General features: G+C 48.1%; 2 protein-coding genes across 2 annotated transcripts; one reads left to right on the forward strand and one right to left on the reverse strand.

The window, feature by feature from the left end:
* Nucleotides 1–594: 594 nt before the first annotated feature.
* On the forward strand, nucleotides 595–1,028 carry Pmar_PMAR027482 (hypothetical protein; the record flags this gene model as incomplete). The annotated part of the gene is made up of 2 exons (XM_002772378.1): nucleotides 595–936; nucleotides 1,010–1,028. Coding segments are annotated over 2 exons (361 nt in total), but the record flags the coding sequence as incomplete, so codon positions are not given.
* A 275-nt stretch (nucleotides 1,029–1,303) lies between these two features.
* On the reverse strand, nucleotides 1,304–1,628 carry Pmar_PMAR027483 (hypothetical protein; the record flags this gene model as incomplete). Its single annotated transcript, XM_002772379.1, has 3 exons — nucleotides 1,304–1,354; nucleotides 1,410–1,518; nucleotides 1,585–1,628. The coding sequence occupies 3 exons, from the start codon at nucleotides 1,626–1,628 to the stop codon at nucleotides 1,304–1,306; spliced, it is 204 nt and encodes a 67-aa protein (XP_002772425.1).
* Between the last annotated feature and the right edge of the window lie 59 nt (nucleotides 1,629–1,687).

The raw sequence follows: 1,687 nt of genomic DNA on the forward strand, positions 1-1,687 counted from the left end.
AATGAAGATGCTTTTACTACTAGAGTAATCCAGTACAGTACAACTGCACGCTCAATGTGTGTTAATGTAACATTCGTATCACATCCATTGGCTTCATGGTCGTTCGAGTCCATCAATTAATAGGAGCAACACTGGATTTTATAAGCTCAACAAATGAGAGGACGAGGCCCTCGTCACGAGGGGAATGTCGCTAACGGAAAGACATCTAAATCGCGAATTATCTATAAACTAGGCACCGTTGCACTCCTATCTGAACACCCTCAAAACCCATCTCTGATGGACCGTGTCCCACCGAGATACTGCCTCAGCGCCACATTCAAGAGGTATCATCTGTGCCTGATTTGTAAGCGCTAACTTCCAGAAGTTGAGGAACTCGGGGAACTACCTTAGATTGTGCGGTACTGCATCGGAGCATTCACCTTAAGAGTTATGTTTTTGCTAGTAGTAAAAGAGCGGGGCAATTATGCCACCGTAAGGTATGCCTCAGTGAAATCAATGTCTCTGGGTGGGGCAATTATGCCATCTTGAGATATGCCTCGGTGAGATCAACGTTTCTGGACGGGGCAGTTATGCCAACTTGATCATATGCTTCAGTGAGATCAACGTCTCTGGACGGGGCAGTTATGCCAACTTGATCGTATGCTTCAGTGAGAACGACGTCTCTGGCCGGGGCAATTATGCCAACTTGATCATATGCTTCAGTGAGATCAACGTCTCTGGCCGGGGCAGTTATGCCAACTTGATCGTATGCTTCAGTGAGATCGACGTCTCTGGCCGGGGCAATTATGCCAACTTGATCATATGCTTCAGTGAGATCGACGTCTCTGGCCGGGGCAATTATGCCAACTTGATCATATGCTTCAGTGAGATCAACGTCTCTAGACGGGGCAATTTTGCCAACTTGATCGTACGCCTCTGTGAAATCAAGGTCCCTTGGTGGGGCAATTATGCCATCTTGAGATATGCCTCAGTGCATCTAATGTCTCTGGTCACATTGAGCTTAACACAGGTATCCCCAAATCGAGTGAAACACCGAGTATCACTACACTTTGCTGCGCAACATCTCAACAAATGCTTCCCCGTCGCCAAGTCCCGAACTGCGTTGAAGATACCTCCCCATCCACGAAAGCCAGTGGCACGGTTCTCTATCTTGCATGATGCAAGTTGCATCGGCTCTTCCAAACACTTATGAACGCAACGATGGATAGTACGCGCGGAGAAGAACGCTTACTCGCATTAGCGACAGTTTTGTACAAGAGATTGGCACCGAGTATATACTCAAGGTGCGATCCACGCAGCCATCTTATTGCGGCATGAGAGCGGAACTATGACGTGGGATATGTCCTTGAGGAAGCTGAAGGAAGACCAGTGAGTTAGAGTGAAGTATAGCAGAAGAGAGAATGACTTACGAAGCTAGGCTGACCCGTGAACATGATCATCCTGGCGAACCATCGGCCGGCAGTGTTAACTTGACGCGGAGGACGACCAGTGATAGCCTTGAACGGCAGCATAACGTATCTAAAGATAGCAGAAATGGAACGATTGACGGAACTCCCAAGCCGAGTAAACCGATAAATGTGTTACCTCTGATCACACTTGCCACACGAGAAACCCGTGTAGCCCGCCATAGCGCCGTGAACAGCATTATGTGCAAGTACATGACAGTAGGTAGAGTCAGCAGGATTGG

This window comes from Perkinsus marinus, assembly GCF_000006405.1.
Source record: "Perkinsus marinus ATCC 50983 genomic scaffold scf_1104296961196, whole genome shotgun sequence".
Lineage (NCBI taxonomy): Eukaryota > Perkinsozoa > Perkinsida > Perkinsidae > Perkinsus > Perkinsus marinus.